Consider the following 15,917-nt stretch of genomic DNA (forward strand, 5'->3'; position numbering starts at 1 on the left):
TTTTTAAAAAAGATTACTTAATGAAGAATTTGAGTATATATATTCCTATTCACTGAAAAAGTTAAAATTAATTTGTACATTTTTTGTAAATTTTGTTTTTCATACAGTGTTTTCCATCTTTATTCATTTAACAAATTAAAATACAAATAACAGATCAGTTGTGTGCAAAATAATTGGATTGCAACGAACAGGAAGAAAATATATTGTATATTATATCCAGAACAACATGACACATACATAGAGCTGAGATACATGGAGTCACAATAAGTAGGCTCTAGCCAACACCGAGGACTCACTCAGTGCCTGCACCCCCTCCCCACCATTTTATTAGAAGCTAATCCAGACATCATACCATTCCATAGTTCAATCATATTCATCAGTGTTGTGTAATCGCTATCACGGTCACTTCCAAAACATTTTCTTCCTTCTTGAGCTCCTTGATATTAGCTCTCCTTTACCCCGCCCCCCACCTCCCCCCAACACACACACACCGGAGTGAAACATGAAGGGAGTGCAGAACAGCAAAGGGAGCAAAACAGTGAAGTACCGAAAGAATCCCCAAATAGACCTCGGAAACGGTGGGCAAGGCATGGCACTTCACCAGATCAGATCGGAAAACATTCAGAAGGGCCAGCAGACAGACTTGGAACTATTTTTTTCTTTCTCTTTTTTCCCTTTTTCTTTCTTATTCTTTTTCTCATGTCTGTCCATATAGGATAGGCAGGATAACCAATCCCTAGGAGAAAACAATGGGGCTGATGGCTCTGGGGACACATAGGAGAAGAGGAGGTGGGAGAAAGGGAGAGGGAGCCAACAGATGCAGGGACAAGGGAACAATAAGAGATCTAAAATCAATGACGAGGAGGGCATAGAATGCTTGATGGGGTTTGATCAAGTGCAATGTAGCCGAGAAAAAGTACTGGGTCTAAGGAAAGTTGAACATGATAGTGGGACAAGAGGAAAGTAAAAAGAAATAGAGGAAAGAACTAGAAGGCAAAAAACATTGATAGAGGCATATATATATATATATATACATATATATATATATACACACACACACACATTAATATATAACAATAGGGATATAGGCCTATGTACATATATTTAAATGTTAAGTATTAAGATAGCAGACGGGCATTGGGTCTCTACTCAATGCAAGAATATTTTATTCTAAAAAATTGGCATTCTATTATCTCACCTTCCCGACACAATTGCTGAAGTCAAAATGGGTGCATAACAAATGTGGTGAAGAAAGCTGATGGTGCCTGGCTATTAAAAGATCTAGCATCTGGGATCTTAAAGGTTTGAAGGTAAACAAGTGGCCATCCAGCAGGGAAGTAACAAAGCCCACATGGAATAAGCACACCAACCTGTGATAGGATAAGTATCAATCATCAGAAGACCTCAAATAAGCAAATATATTGATGCAAATGATGGGGGTTGGAGTGGAGGCCCAAAGCCCTTCTGTGGATAATTGGACATTCCCTCACAGAAGGGTCACAAGGAAAGAATGAGACAGACAGGGTATAGCACAGCACCAACAGAACACACAACATTCCTCTAATTCTTTAACATTTGCTGTCCCCCACTATCATGACCCCAGTTCTACATTACAAATCTGGCTAGATTGGAGCATGTACAATGGTAGAGATAAGAGCTCTGTCCACATGGAATCCAGGACAGATAAACTCCTCAGGAACAGCAAAGAGAGTAGCGATACCATGAGGCTAGGGGGAGGTGGGGGCTAAAGGGGAGAAATGGGGAACCGACTACAATGACCAATGTATAATTCCACCCCCCTTCCCTAAGGGTGAAGGGAGACAGTGGGTGGTATAAGATATGAAAATAATAATAATTTATAATTTATCAGGGGTCCATTAGGGTGGGGAGGGAGGGAAAAAAGAGGAGCGGATACTAAGGGCTCAAACACAAAGAAAATATTTTGAAAATGATGATGGCGACATATATACAAATGTGCTTAATACAATTGATGTCTGGATTGTTATAAAAGCTGTAAGAGCCCCCAGTAAAATGATTTATTAAAATACAAATAAAAAGAAAGAAAATGAAGAGAAGTTCTACAATTCCTCAGAGTTTCAGAATGAACAAAAAATGCTGAGAGTAGCATAAAATGCACTATGGATAGTTCCTGACTGTGACACTGGAAGAACATGAGCTGCTCTGTCTCGAGATCACAGACAACGTTGCTATGAGCGTCACTTTCCCCACAGGTGATCCGGAGTGGAACTGCTGCCTTGTAGACCTGCACAGCGTCAGTTTCCCTAACCTGTTTCAAACTCTTTCTAAGTGACAGCACTCTTGTTGCTCCACATTCTCATCAGTAGATTGGTCATGTCAGACCTGTGTGTTTTGACAGTTTGGTGTATATTTGATGTATCTCTTTGTGGTTTTAATTTGCATTCTCAGTTCACTAATGAATTTTTATGTAACATTTTGGATTTCATTTTTTTTTCATGAAGAGCTTGTTCAGCTCTTTCACCTAGTTTATTTTTGTTCGGCGGTTTGTATTTTCCTTACTAATTTTCAAGAGTTCTTTATATATTCAGAATACTAGTCTTTATTATCTTTAGCACCTTTCACTAAAAGTTTCATCATTTTTCTTGGGAGGTCTTGCCCATCTTTTGCAGAAATCTCCTTTCTTACTCTCTGATTTGTTTATCAAATCCTCTATAGTATTTTTTTGATGAGCAGAAGTTTTAAATTTGAACGAAGTGTTTCCTTCAATACAATTTTGTTGTCTTATGTAATAATTCCTTTCCTCAGTGATATCATGAAGATGATCTTCCATGTCCTCCTAAAATATTAGCAGATTTTGCTTTTAGATATTTGTTGTGTTGTCTTTTCTTGTCTTAGTATGCTGCTACCACTTTGACAACAGTCTTAAATGGATGTGAGGATGGAAGGCATCCAGAACTTAAAGGGAATCCATTGAGAATGTTTGTTGTAGTGTGTGTATGTGTGTGTGATAGATTTGTTTAACATATTAAAGATCCCCCCATTTGCCAAGTTTGGTTTTTAAAGTGATAGAAGCTTCCTGATTTTTATCAAGTACCCTTACAGCATATATTGAGACCATTATATAATTATTTCCTTGATCTGTGAATGCAATGAATTACATTAATTGATTTCCTAATGTAAGACTAATCTTGCATTTCTTTCACCAGATCATAATCTTTTATTCATTTTACACATTCCTGGTGTTAGTCCACTATATGTTGTTAGTATTTAGAATATACGAGGGTAAGTAAAAAATAAGTTGCTACTAAGATTCCAGTTCAGACATGCACAAATTCATATGTAAGTCCAGGTTGAAGCTGAAGAAAATTAAAACAAGTTCACGAGAGCCAAACTATAACCTTGAATCTATCCCACCTGAATTTCGAAAACATCTCAAAAACAGATTAGACTCATTGAACACTAATGACAGAAGACCTGCTGAGCTGTAGGAGGATATCAAGAATGCCTTATTCATGAAGCAAGCAAAGGATCGTTAAGACGGGAAAGAAAGAAAAGATCAAAGTGAGACTCTGAAAGTTGCTCTTCACCATAGAGCAGCTAAGGAGAGTAGTCGAGATCATGAAGTAAAAACACGTACTAGAACATTTCAAAGGGCTGCTCAAGAACTCAAGGTAAAATATTATAATGACGTAGGCCTAGGAAACCAAGAAGGAGAACACTCTCAGTGTATCTTAAACGGAAAGACCTAAACAAAAATTCAAGCCTTGACTTGAAATATTGAAAAATTCTACAGGGGAAAAAATGGAATGTAGCAGGAAACATTAAAAAAAAAAAAGCTGGAAAGGATTATACAAAGTCACTGTACCCAAAAGAACCAGTCAGCATTCCACTATTTCAGGAGCAAGAAGCAAGGGTACTGAAGGAAGAAGCCCAAGCTGCACTGAAAGCATTAGCCCAAAACAAGGCTCCGGGAACACCAACTGAAATGTTCCACCAAGCTGATGAAGCACCGGGAGCTCTTACGTATCCATGCCACCGAATTTGAAAGACAGCTACTTGGCCAACTGACTTGAAGAGATCCATATTTCTACTCATTCCAAATAATGCCCAACAGAATGCTGAAACTATAAAACAATGTCATTGATATCATATGCTGTGATATCCTATCATACACAAGTAAGATCATCCAACAATGGTTATTGTAGCAGTAAATTGACAAGGAGCTGGCAGAGGTTTAGGCCAGATTCAGAAGTCCTGGAACAAGAGATATCATGGATGACATAGGATGGTTCTTGGTTGAAAGCAGAGAATACCAGAAAGATGTTTACTTATGTTTTATTGACTATGCCAAGGCATTTGACTCTGTGGATCAGAACAAAGTATGGATAAGCTTGAGAAGAACGGGAGCTCCTTAACACTTCGTTGTGCTCATGTGGGACTTGTACAAGAGGTAGTTAGAGGAACATAATAAGGGAATAGTACATGGTTTAAAACCAGGAAAGGTGTGCATCAGGCTTATATCCTCTCATGATACTTAATCAGTCTATATGCTGAGCATATCAGCAGAGAAGCTGAAGTCTATGAAGAATGTGACCTTGAAATTTGGATTGGACAAAGGTTTATTAAGGACCTTTTATATGCAGATGACTCAATCTTTCTTGCTGAAAGTGAGGAGGACATAAAACACTTGCTGATGAAGATCCAGGGTCACAGCCTTAAGTATGGATTACAATTTAATGTAAAGATGACCGAAATCCTCAGGTAACATCATGATAAATGAAGAAAAGATTGAAGCTGTCCAGAATTTTGTCTTGCTTGGATCCACAATCAATGCTCATGGAAGTAGCAGTCCAGAGATCCAAAGATGCTTTGCCTTGGCTAAATCTGCAGCACAAGACCTCTTGAGTTTTGAAAAGCAAGGATGTTACTTTGAGGACTAAGATGGACCTAATCCAAGCCATGGTATTTTCCATGGCCTCCTATGCTTGTGAAAGTTGGACATGGAATAAGGATTTCGAATAGCATTTTGGCATTAGGGAAACACATGGCGAAATAAATTGGATGGGAGCAGTTATACTTCCTTTGCCCCTCTAAAACCACAGCATGAAAATATTTGTCTACAAATTTAATTATGTCTTCAACAGTTCCTAGTGGTTATAGAGGAAATTTGAAATTAGACAATAGTCTTATATTTCATTTTAGACAAGATAAAGAAATGACAGAAAAAAGACTCAGGAAGAATTGATGCTCTTGAATTGTGGAGCTGAAGAAGAATCTCGAAAGCACCACACACTGCCCAAAGAACCAACACAGTTGTCGTGGAGCCAGTAGAGCCAATGTGCTCTTTGAGGCAAGGATGGCGAGACTTGGTGTTATATACTTTGAACATGTTGTCAGGAGAGACCAGTCCCCGGAGTTGGACATCATGCTTGGTAAAGTAGAGGGCCAGTGAGAGAGAGGAAGGCTGTCAATGAGGTGGATTGACGCTGTGACTGCAACAATGAGCCCAAGTAAAGGAATAATTGTGAGGATGGCACAGGACAGGGCAGTGCTGCTTTCTATTGTGCACAGGGTGGTGATGGGTGGGAGCCAACTCGATGGCACTTAACAACAGCAACAATAAATAATCTCATTAAAATATAAAGATTCGATTACAGGGAAAGGGGAAAGCTCACAGATTACCCAACCAGCTTTGACTCATTTCTAGAACTGCTTTGAGATTGCTTCGGATCTGTACGGCTTAAGAACCACAAGGGGCCCAATTTATCAGAACTGTGAAGAAAATATACTTTCTGGATCATAACCTTCTTGGGTCAAGGAAGCAATTACACATACTTGATCCAATTTGGGTTTGGGCAACCAAAAATAAAACTTTCTTTGATATTTCTCAAAAATTAAATAAAAGATGTGATTTGCTATTTTTAAAATGGCAATTACCATTGATCATTGGCATTTATTTGTAAATGTTTGCTAATCCAGATTATGTAAAGCCTGAACTATTAGTTTAATGTAAAATTTCATGTGAAATCGTGGTACTGAAATGAATTTCGTTGTGTTTCTTGTAACTTACCAAGGTCGTTCTGTAGGGTGTCAAGTGTCTCTTTTGAGTGGAATGAGTACAGACTGTTGGTGCTGTCCTACACTCAGCAGTCCAGAAGACCAAAGCCTGCTTTTGGATTACTAACGTACTTTCATGAAGTTTCAAACACTGTACTACAATTTCTTGGTTTTCTGAAATAAATATTTTAAAGGCATATTCTAGAGAGACCAGTCTGGTTAAATTGACTTTATGATAGCATAAGTTTTTTTCCTGTGATTTCTTTCTCTTGTCTAAAGAGAAATATGTCTGCTGTCTCATTTCTGACTTCCTTTATAACCACCAGGAATTGTTGAAGACATTTAATCTGTAGGCATTTCTTTCTATACTGTGATTTTTGAGGGGACAAAGGAAGTATCACTGGTCCCATCCAATTTATTTAGCCATGTGTTACCCTAATGCCAAATGCTCTTCTTCTTTATTTTCTGTCTATAGCATTTGGAAACACGCAACACTACTTCATGAAAGTGAAAATGAGGTTACAGTTCAAAAGATGGCAAAAGCAGAGAAGCATTACAATCTTAGACTTCAGAGAGGGGTACTCTGCAACTGGCACCTACATGTGGAACAACAGCAACAAAAACTTACAGGTAAATTTGTAGCAATTCATTTTTGGACCAGCTCATTCGCGGTCTCAGCCAATTCAATTACACATAGTATGTACATGAAAAAACATCTTTATGTTTAGATAATTGTCACAAAATGAAGGTAGATCTGCTGAGTTAAAAATATTTCATGAGACTTGTCTGAAAGAATTATATTTTAGTTTAAAAGACATACTTAAAGTCAAATGCTACATGTAGATGTGTGTAGATAAGCATAACTCTAAAGGAATATTATGATTTTTTTACAAAACAGACAGCTGGTATGTTGCATGATGGTAAGTCAGAAAGTCTTGTGATTTGGTTCCAATTCACGCATGCACAAATGTATTCCAGACAAAGCGTGTTTCAATACATCTCTGTGATCAGTAGATTGCTGCAGGCAAGTTCTCTAAGTACTCATTTGCCGTAGTCTCATGAGGTGGCCTCAGGTAAAGGTCCTGTCCAGACAGGAGGCTCTGAGGGCATCTGTGGAACCAGGTTACTTCAAGGCAGAGACATTCGCTCCAAAGGTTGTGGCATTTGCTTTTAGGGATCCCCAAATGGTAATCGTGAGAGATGCTTTTGTCCTTTGTCCAAAGGACAGTCCAAGGGACTGATTATAAAGATGTTTTAAGAAGATTGAAAACTGCCTTGGTGAAAGAAAGGCTAGGAAGGTTGTGTTAGGGCTCCTGTCCCCCCAAATAATGACAATGCACCTGCTCACTCATCCGGGGTAGCAAGGGCTGTTGTGGTAATGTTTTCCTCAGGAAACCGTACCCATTACCCTACAGTCTGACCGTGCCGCTTGAGATTTCTTTTTGTTCTTCAAACTCAGAATGCCCTGGGTTCCTGGAAGATTCCAAAATTACTGTTTTGATGTGGTGTAAATTGTAGAAGGCAGGTATTTTTATTTATTTGGTGGTGGGAGGATTAGAAAGATTGAAAGAAGTGTATAAAGGAGATGTTGAGAAAAATGACTTTGCATTTTGATATTTTGTTCAGTACAGTTTCCATGTTTTTTATTGACTTCTTACGAGGGGTTATCCACCCCCTCAACGGAAAAATGTTCCACCAGGTGGAGCTTTTGTAGTACACATCATCTTCCCACCCCTTCCTTCACTAGGTGAGCATCCAGCAACTCAATCTAAGTGAGTGCACCCAAGGGCATCACCTGGGAAGATTCTCTCTGGTCACAGTGAATTTTTTAATAAAAGCACTTTCACTATAATCTCTTTTTTGTGTGTTAGCCAATTTAAGAGAACAGTGTGAGGCTTAGAAATTTTGTTTCCTGCTCGGGCAAAATGCCACAGGAACTGTTGTGATATTGAACACAGATTACAAGGACAGCTTTGGGAAAAACTCAAGTGCATGGGTAGTTTTCTTGTTTCAAAAAAAGGTGAAATGTCTCTTAATGACAAACCTCAGTCTGGATGTCTGTCAACTTTCCGAATGGACAAAAATGTCAACACAATTTGTACACTTGTGCTCGAAGACTGACAATGGACCATTGAAGAGATTGGGAAGTTATCTGGGCTATCTTGGAGCTCAGGTCAGCTGATTTTAATGGAAGACTTGGGAATGAGAAGGGTCACTGAGAAATTTGTGCCTCGAGTGCTGACTGACCAGGAACAAGAGCAAGTGGAAACATGCCGTGCTTTGAAACAACAGCTGCTAAGTGAGCCAGACTTTTTTCCAAGGTCATTACTGGTGATGCGACATGGTGCTATTTTTATGGCCCCCAAAGCAAACATCAATCAAGCCAGTGGAAGACACCATCATCACCCCCCCCCTAAAAAAAGCTCATCAAGTGAAATCAAAGATCAAGACGATGCTTATTTCTTATTTTGATGAGAGAGGGATAGTGCATTTGGAGTTTGTTCCACCAGGTCAGACTGTTAATCAAGTTTTCTATTTAGAGTTTCTGAAAAGGATTGCCTAACAGTGTGCAACTAAAAAGGCCTGATTTGTGGCAGATCGGGGACTGGGTTTGCCACCATGCCAATGCACCTGCTCACACAGGCATCTTAGTGCACCAATTTTTGGCAAAAAACACCAAGCCTTTCTTGCCCCATGCACCTTACTCATCTGACCTTCCTTCTTCAGTGCGACTTCTTTTTGTTTCCGAGAATGAAGAAGAACATGAAAGGACAGCGATTTGATGATGTAGAAGAGGTGAAGAAAAAACAAGAAGGAGGAGTCAGTCATCCAAACAGATGAGTTTGAAAACATTTCCAAGAATGGAATCACAGATTTGACAAATCTATGAAGTGTAATGGGGATTACTTTGAAGGTGATAAGGTTGTTTTGCAAAAAGATTTACATAGCTTTAAAAAATTCCATTTTTTGGGGGGTGGGTTACCCCCACATACATATGCTCTTTCCTGGCCTGGCCTCTGTTTTTGAGCTTTAGCTAGACAGCTAGTTAACACAGCACAGAGCAGTCTATTTAATCATAGGGTATTAAATTACATTAAAAGGCATTAGATCTGAATAGTAACTACAACATGATTACCGTATATACTCGAGTATAAGCCGATGCACCTAATTTACCTCAAAAACCACATTAAAAATGTGCTGAAAAACTCAGCTTATACACGAGTAGATAGAATATAGTTTTTATATACATGCTTGGGATTTTGTAAATAACTGAACTGTTAAAAAAGGAAATGGTATAAAGGAACCTGGTAGCATACTGTGATTCGTTGAGCTGCCAACTGTGAAGTCAGCAGTTCAAAACCACCTCCAGCTCTGAAGCAGAAAGATGGAGAGGCCTTCTGCTCTTGTAGAGAATTACAGTCTCGGAAACCCACAGGGCAGTTCAATTCTGTCACATAGGGTTGCTATACTTTAGAATCATCCCAACGGCAGTGAGTGAGTTTTGCCACTTCTCTTATGTCCTAATTTCTACCACAAAGGGATATTTACAAGTTATGCATAATCTAAATGCTGACCAAAGTAATTTATTTTAAATGTGATGATAGCCAAGCCAAAACTATTAGCCATAACCTTGATTCATAGTAAACATATGATGAGATATGAAAACATTTTGGTTTTCAGAAACAGTTTGGAGTATTTATGGTCATGTACTAAATTTCCTTTAGAGATACTCTTGAAGATCAAAGAGACATTTCATAATCACAAGCTAAGAAAAACCCTAACAAAATGGAGGGATAAAGCGAGACGCAAGAATAAAGAGAGAGAAGATGACCTGGTATGGCGCATTGGGAACTAATAATGTCAAGTTGCATTGCCTCTGGCAATAGCAGTGTGGAAAACACTACAATCCTGAGTGCTTTTAGGGGCAGTTTTGTTGCTTCACTCAGTAATTAAAATTTCATGTCAGCATTCAAATGTTTCCTAATAAATTCTGTTGTTTGCTGACACGATCAAGAAAAATCTTTTAACATTTAATTTAAATTTATTCTTAAAGAAACTAAGCATTTATTTCTTATTTGAGGATATTTAAATGGATATACCTATCTAAAGTGGAAGAGAAACTACTAGATATGTTCATAATAGAGAAATAAATGATAAAGTCTGAATAAGTTTGTTCCTTTTCTGCATAAGATTAAGTTGCTACTTATCCTTTTTCAAGAGCTGATTTAATAAGTTACAATTTTAACACAAATTTTTTAGAAATTATTAAATTGCTATATTAGAGGGGTTATTATTCTTTTTTTTTTCTTTTTTAACATTTTATTAGGGGCTCATACAACTGTTATCCCAATCCATACACACATCAATTGTGTAAAGCGCATTTGTACATCGTTTCTCAAAACATTTTCTCTCCATTTAAACCCCCGACATTAGGTCCTCATTTTTCCCCTCCCTCCCCGCTCCCCCCTCCCGCATGAGCCCTTGATAGTTTATAAATGGGTATTTAGTCATATCTTGACCTGTCCGACGTCTCCCTTCATCCACTTTTTGGTTGTCTGTCCCCCAGGGAGGAGGTCACACACAGTTCCATGTAATCGGTTCAGAGGGGTTATTATTCTTAACTGAGATGTCCATTAAGAGTTAAATCGATTGAAACAGAACCCAACAGACTTCTCCAAGAGCTATCTCTCATTTATTTGAGCTAGTAGTATATTGTTGCTAATGTTTTTGGAGAAGGTTCAGAGTATTTCCTACCATGCTGTATCTTTTTTGTTTTGTAGTTATATTATTGAGTAGGAAATGATTTTTTTCAATGTTCTTTGAATTACAAATTGGGATAAATGACCCCCAAACCCCTAAAAATCAAAAACCCAAACACTCGACATCACTGCCTTGAGTCAATACTGACCCATAGGGGCCTTATAGGTCAGAGTAGAACTGCCCTGTGGGTTTCCCAGACAGTCATTCCTTCCAAGAATAGAAAGTTTCCTCTTTCTCCTGCAGAGCAGCTACTGGTCTCCAACTGCTGACCTTGTGATGAACAGACCAACGTGTGCCCACGTCGCCACTGGGACTCCTGGGACAAATGACAGAGAGGGATAGGAAGACATTACCCACCCACCCCCAACTGTTTCGTAGTTGTTCTTTGTAGGGCAGGATCAATCCCTTGTCTCCCGCCCCCTGCAAAATTTAGTCAGATGCTGAGTTCCATATTGCTTTCCCCTTCTCTTTATTATTCATCTTTAATGCTTTCTAAGAGAATTCCCTAGCACAGTCTTCCACATCACTATTTCCCCCTGTTGGTTGTGCCAATTCCTATTCTTCAGCTCATTCACTGACTTCTTTGTTTCAGGAATCATATTTTTTTGATGGTCACTATCTTAATTTGCTTTCACAGTTGCTGCTCCTAATTCATGTTTGTTTCGCTGTTCCTAATTCATGTGTGATAGTATGTGTCTGGTTCTTTTTCCTTATTCTTCTGTGTTGCGCTCTGAACACATAGTTAGCAAAGCTGCAGCTGTCATCTATTAATAGAACCGAAGCCTAGCTTCCTGTTCTCACCGGCACTCACCTGTCCCATTGTCTCCTATGGATTTGGGCTTTCTCAAGCTCACGTGGTAGAGAAAATGACTCTGTCCCAAGCAACTCCTGACTGTTTTCTCTTTCTCAAGTCCCAAGCTATCATTTCTGTTAGCTTTATATGGTCTCATACAGCTTTGATCTCTCCTTGGAGGAGAGAGAGGTGTCTCAGAAGTTGGGTCTAAGTTGTTCTGTTTGAACATGTGACTCACCAGACTCTTCAGCTCACCCATGGGATCCAGTTTTATGTTCTGGGGAGGACACACCAGCCGATGCTAACTAGCTATCTCATCTGGAATTGGAAATCTTTACTTAGCAGCACTAGTGCTAAGCATCCTTCATTTTGTTCCTGGAGCTGCATTTGGGTAACTTCTCCCTACAGATTATAGCACCAGCCTGTGGAACATTACAGAATAAATCTGATGCCTCTTTTTCATAATGTTGCTTTAAATATTTAAAGATAGTGATTGCTTTTAGCCCTGGAGAGTCTTTTCTAAGCAAAAGACATTTCCTTGCTTTAATAATGTTTTAAAGATTGTGATTTCTAGAGTCAAAACTCTCCGGACACTCTCTTCGGAATGGAATTGGTCACTTGCCATCTTCCTTTTCTTCTCCTCCTTCCTCCCCTTCTTTCAACAACCTGATCTGAATGGAATGTACATTTTATTTGATGCATTAAAAAAATCATGTTATTGGGGGCTTGTACAGCTCTTATGACATTTCATACATAATTGGACCAAGCATATTTGTACATATGTGGCCATCATCATTTTCTACACATTTACTTTCTGTTTGAGCTCTTGGCATCAGCTCCTCTTTATTCCCTACACCCACCACCTCATGACCCCTTGATAAATTATAAATTCTTATTGTTTTCACATCTTACACCGACTGCTGTCTCCCTTCACCCAGGTTTCTGTTGTTCATCCCCCTGGGGTGGATGGGTTATGCATCGATCATTGCAATCGGTTCCCCGTTTCTCCCTTCCTCCCCCTTATTTGATGCATTGCACATCTCTTAAAATATAGCATCTGGATCAGGATACCTATCTGAGATGTGGTTGGATTCAAGCCAAGGGCTATTATTTCCTGGGATTTTTGTTCCTGATCCTCTATTTTTAATTCTTTCAACAAGCAGGATTTACTTATTTGACCTCATAAACTAGTGTTAAACAGGTGAGATCCCTTTTCAACTTGAAGCCTGATTTAGCCATCAATAGTCTACACTCTATCCTCCCTAGCAGAACTCTTCTGATTCTAACTTTTAAAGCATTACTAACCAATGCAAAATTATACCGAAGGCTTTCTGTGGACACGGAGGAGAGCATGCCATGACCCTTTAATACAGTTCCTCATGTGGTGGTGACCCCCCAACCATAACATTATTTTTGTTACTGCTTCATAACTGTCATTTTGCTGCTGTTGTGAATCGGGCAACTCCCGTGAAAGGGTCATTTGGGAAACAAAACACAACAAAAATTATTTTAAATTTCTATTATTCTTTCCAGAATTCCTCTTCCCACACTAGCTGAGTCCTTCCAATCATTCCATAGTCTTTCATTCTTTAAAAATAAACCCCAAACCAAATTCATGCCATCAAGTAGATACCAACTCATAGCAACCCTGTAGGACAGGGTGGAACTACCCCTGTGAGTTTCTGAGACTGCCACTCTCTATGGGAGTAGAAATCCATCTTTCTCCCATGGAGTGGCTAGTGGTTTTGAACTGCTGCCCTTGCAATGAGCAGCCCAACACATAACCACTGTGCCAGAGTCTTAAACATTCAGATTCCAGCCAGCGTTGTCCCAGACACGCTCACACTGAGTCCCTCTGAAGAATCAGTCCAGCCTTCTCCTGAAGGAGCTCATCTCGGAAGTCACAGGGTACTCTATAAGTAATTTTTGTCTTCTTGTCAGTGAGTAATTAAAAACACTCACTCTTTTTCTCAAGACTTCCCGTTCTCTAAGCGTCTACACTTATTTCCCTTAGGTTCCAGTTCAACAGCTACAGCATACAAGGACACTGTGGTTTCCACGCACGGGATTCTTTCTGTTGCTTTGTCCATCACTCCGCTAACACTACACGGGGCTCCAGTTGCTGTTCTTACACTGGGTTGCAATCCATTCTGGAGGCTACGGTTTTTGTACACGTAATAGTCGATTCATAAATACGAGTGAGTTTCAAAAAGTTTGTGAAAAAACTCACTCCCACAAAGCTCTTGAAGCCTTCTCATAAATGCATCTAGTCTGTGATGCACACACACACACACACACACACACACACACCTCACCAACATTGTGTGTGTGTGAAATATTGTTCCTTAGGACTTTTCTGTAGATTAGGAAGTTTTCAGGAATGTGTGCAAAGTAAAATGGGGATTTGCTGTTTAATAAGTCAAGTCAGTCCACCCATTCTGTGTGGTTCTCCTTTGTTGTTAGCTCTGTGAACCAGCTCTCTCCCATGTCTCCAATACCAGTTCTTCCATGACAGGAACATGACCCGGAGAGCTTCAGTTTCCTTCTCTGTCAAAAAGGAGACTGAACCACATCCCCCAGGTGATTTCCTGTTCCAGTATTCTATGACAATTACTGGAAATTATCTCAGCGAATATTAAACATACACATTGAGGATGATAATTTATGTAAATAACGATCATTATTTGTATTGTGTAATTAGTGCTATCACTGTGCTTGTAGTGTGCATTTTTATTTCATTGTACTTTAGGTATATAATTTAATATAACCCTTGTAACAATTTATTATTATTTTCATTGCAGTTGCTAAAACATGAAATTCTACTGAAAAAATGGAAAATCAGGTCAAAATCAAAATTAACCCCTGGGGAATATTTCATGTCCTCTGAAGAAAGCCTTTCTGAAAGTTATCCAAGAGACAGGAGTTTTCAATTTGACATTTCGCTGTTACCCTTAAAAGCAATATTACAGGTTTGTATGGTTCATATATCTTAACTAGTAGTTTCCACAGTGTTTGTTTTATGAATCTTGAATGAGTGATGGAAGGTATATGTCAAAATATATATATATACACGTGTGTGTGTGTGTGTGTGTGTGTGTGTATATATATCCCACACTCTACAGGCATTACCTTGTTTAATCTTTTTTTAAAATTTATTTTTAATTGTAAGTTAATACATGTATCATTCCATAGTTCAATCCCATCAAACAATATTGTACAATTGCTGCCACAATCAGTTTCAAGACATTCTTTTCCTTCCTGGACTCCTTAACATCATCTCCCTTTTATCCTCCTTGCCACTGTACCCTCCCCCTCTGCAATCCTTATTGTACTTCCTGTTCCTATAAGTTCAAGGAATATATTTTTTACAACTAACTTTGGGGTATTTTACTTTCATAAGTCATTCATTCGGATAGTTCTAAGATAAATATATGACAATTGAAAACAGAGAACTGGAAACCATTAGAAATAAGAATGAATGGAATATTCCTTCCTCCTTTAAGCACACACTGTCATTTGAGATTAGGCAGATCGTGGATATTCTAAATCGCATCTTTAAATCTCTGGTCCCTGGTCCTTTAACCGGGAGAAAGATGAAAATTTCCACTCCTGTTAAGAGTTCAGTCTAGGCTTCAACCCGGTGCTCCAAGATGTGGATGCAACATACCTGCATGAAGCAGGGAACCAATAGAGAGGTCTGAGGGGCCGGCCCCAATCCCAACTATGTGGACAGCACCCCCTCCCCGCAGAAGAATTCACTTCAGAGGGCAGCACTAAAACTACAGCTGCGGGAGAGGGACATGTCTGATCAGAGCATACAGGAGCAAATGAAGGTGGAGGAAGAGAGAGTGGAGCACACCCTGGCCAACCAAGCCCTAGGATGATATTCCTGCTCAGAGCAACCAAAGCACAGAGAGGACCATAGGGTCAGCCCCACTATCAGACACGACATCCCTCACTGACCAATAGCCCTATGGGGGACAACACTGGAGACACAGTGTGGAAATTGAGGCCGATCTGACCCCACCACGCTGAGGTGAAACACTAAGGGTGTGCAACAGACCAGCAAGGGGAGCAGAGCAATGAAGTCCCCAGGGAATGCCAAAAATAAACTTTGGGGCCAGGGCGTGGCGCCCTATCAGACTTGAGGAGAACACTCCTAAAGGTCAACAAATGGACTGACCGATTTGCAGGCTTTTTTGGGTCTTTGTTTTTGTTGTTGTTGTTGTTTGTTTTCTTTTGTTGCTTTGTTTTGCTCTGTCTTATTTTTTGTGCATATTATTATCTCTGCAGGTCTATCTAGATAAGATAGGTGGGATAAACAATC

At 39.3% G+C, this 15,917-nt stretch overlaps 1 protein-coding gene across 1 annotated transcript in view; it reads left to right on the forward strand.

Annotated features, from left to right (window-relative positions):
• Window positions 1–15,917, forward strand: part of FBXL13 (F-box and leucine rich repeat protein 13) — a 260,497-nt gene that overhangs the window by 41,787 nt on the left and 202,793 nt on the right. Inside the window, exons 5-7 of the mRNA XM_004702787.1 lie at window positions 6,512–6,666; window positions 9,762–9,871; window positions 14,392–14,559. Coding sequence (XP_004702844.1) covers window positions 6,512–6,666; window positions 9,762–9,871; window positions 14,392–14,559 — 433 coding nt within the window. The remainder of the gene's footprint in view (window positions 1–6,511; window positions 6,667–9,761; window positions 9,872–14,391; window positions 14,560–15,917) is intronic.

Source organism: Echinops telfairi, unplaced genomic scaffold, assembly GCF_000313985.2.
Source record: "Echinops telfairi isolate 266 unplaced genomic scaffold, ASM31398v2 ScPeMD7_23;HRSCAF=83, whole genome shotgun sequence".
In the NCBI taxonomy this organism is placed as follows: Eukaryota; Metazoa; Chordata; class Mammalia; order Afrosoricida; family Tenrecidae; genus Echinops; species Echinops telfairi.